Source organism: Haliotis asinina, chromosome 3 (assembly GCF_037392515.1).
Source record: "Haliotis asinina isolate JCU_RB_2024 chromosome 3, JCU_Hal_asi_v2, whole genome shotgun sequence".
NCBI classification, from domain to species: domain Eukaryota; kingdom Metazoa; phylum Mollusca; class Gastropoda; order Lepetellida; family Haliotidae; genus Haliotis; species Haliotis asinina.
This window is the reverse complement of record NC_090282.1, coordinates 74,005,435-74,007,135: the sequence shown is the minus strand read 5'-3', so window position 1 is coordinate 74,007,135 and position 1,701 is coordinate 74,005,435. Positions and strand designations below refer to the sequence as shown.

At 39.7% G+C, this 1,701-nt stretch overlaps 1 protein-coding gene across 1 annotated transcript; it reads right to left on the bottom strand.

The window, feature by feature from the left end:
- Positions 1-216: 216 nt before the first annotated feature.
- Positions 217-1,065, bottom strand: LOC137279030 (uncharacterized). The gene has a single exon (XM_067811515.1). It carries the CDS (start codon positions 1,063-1,065, stop codon positions 217-219), a length of 849 nt encoding a protein of 282 aa, XP_067667616.1.
- Positions 1,066-1,701: the final 636 nt, after the last annotated feature.

Sequence of the window (1,701 nt, the reverse complement as noted above, 5' to 3'; positions counted from 1 at the left end):
TCACCAAAATAGAAGCACCACCAGTGGCTTTATCACCTGGAGGTGAAAACGAATGAAATGAGTTATACTGGCGCAAGTCAAATCTATCTGTACTTTTCAGGTACGTCTCTTGTAAACTAAAAGCTGATGGTTTAAAATCTTGTGATAATAGTTGAAGATCATTAAAATTGTTTCTAAGGCCTCTGCAATTCCACTGGATAACATTATGAGAGCAACTCATGGGGGCTCAATAGGAGAGCGTGAACGAGACGAAGTCCCTTTATGCTGGGATGACTGTGAAGGGCTTGTCTCCATATCTAGTGGTTCATAGGTGTTATGAACCTCTACAGGCACTTGTAATGGTAAAGGCACCTCAATATGTTTAAGGGCCCTGGCTTCCTTTCGTCTTAGTTGTTTCTGTTCTTTTCTGGACATTGTTGTTTTCCTTTCAGGTTCATGGTGATTTTTTGGTTCAGGCATCATGTCTGTCTGGGTGGATGTTCCTGTATCCTCATCACAAATTGTATACAGAATGTTCTGTTTTTCTGAGACCCAGGAAATGGAGGTCTGGCACTCGTGATCAACTGTTGGACGGGAGGTAGATACAACAGCAGAGTAAGTTTTTTGTGTGGAGATTCTATCAGTGACTGGTAACAGTTTCTTTGCCTCAGCAAAAGATATAGTATTGGTATGTTTAAGTTCGAGAATTTGAGCTTGTTGTTCAAAGACTGGACAGGATCGTGATGAGGACATGTGATCTCCATGACAGTTTGCACATTTGATGGCATTTGTGCAGTCGGCATTCTCATGTTTCTCACCACAGCGAGAACATTTTGGGGAGTTTTTGCACGTGTTAGCACCGTGTCCGAACAGCTGACATTTAAAGCACCGGAGTGGATTAGGGATGTAGACTTCTACCTCAATATTAAAGTACCCAGCTTTAATTGATTTTGGTACTGTAGCAAGACAAAACGTCAACAGATACGTGTTTGTTTTGACAGTGTTATCGCCATCTTTTCTTGTGAATCTTTTCACAGAGGTGACACCTTGAGACTTACGTTCTGCTGCGATATCAACTTCCGACATGTCAGAGAGACTTTTTGCCCGATCACGAACAATGCATCTACACGAATTCAACGTTCTGTGTGGTGAGTGAGTGAGTGAGTGAGTGAGTTAAAATTTTACGTCACATCGGCAATATCTCAGCCATGTCGTGACGAGAACATCTAATATCAAAATTAATTATATGTCTTCTATAAAACCTGTCAACGAAGGACAGTAAAACAACTAGAATATCACAAATGGAATTAAAACTAGCATGGAAAGTTAAAAACAACATCACCATTAGGACAATACACTATAAAATCAGGCTATAGATCGCCAACAACTGAAGATAGATCACCAAACTAGGGACCATGGGGACTTACAGTACCTTTGCTACCTGCATGGACTCTAGTTGGATTTACACCATCCCTTCAACCGCTGGCGAGTATACAAAATGCTAACCAAAATTAAAACAACAAGAATACTACGATTAAAAACCTGGTAAACTTAAATTTACATCGAATGTTTGTGGACTTACGTACCCTCTCAGGAGGACAATAATTTTACAATACTTCAACCCCCTTTGAGGGTACAGCCACTAACAATTCTAGTTCCTAACCTAAACTACCAATCATTAAAATACATTTATATACAGAACATATTTCTCAAAATTCAATT

What these genes read in the sequence shown, in the direction of transcription:
- LOC137279030 (XM_067811515.1), bottom strand. Translation starts at nt 1,065, where the DNA reads ATGTCGGAAGTTGATATCGCAGCAGAACGTAAGTCTCAAGGTGTCACC.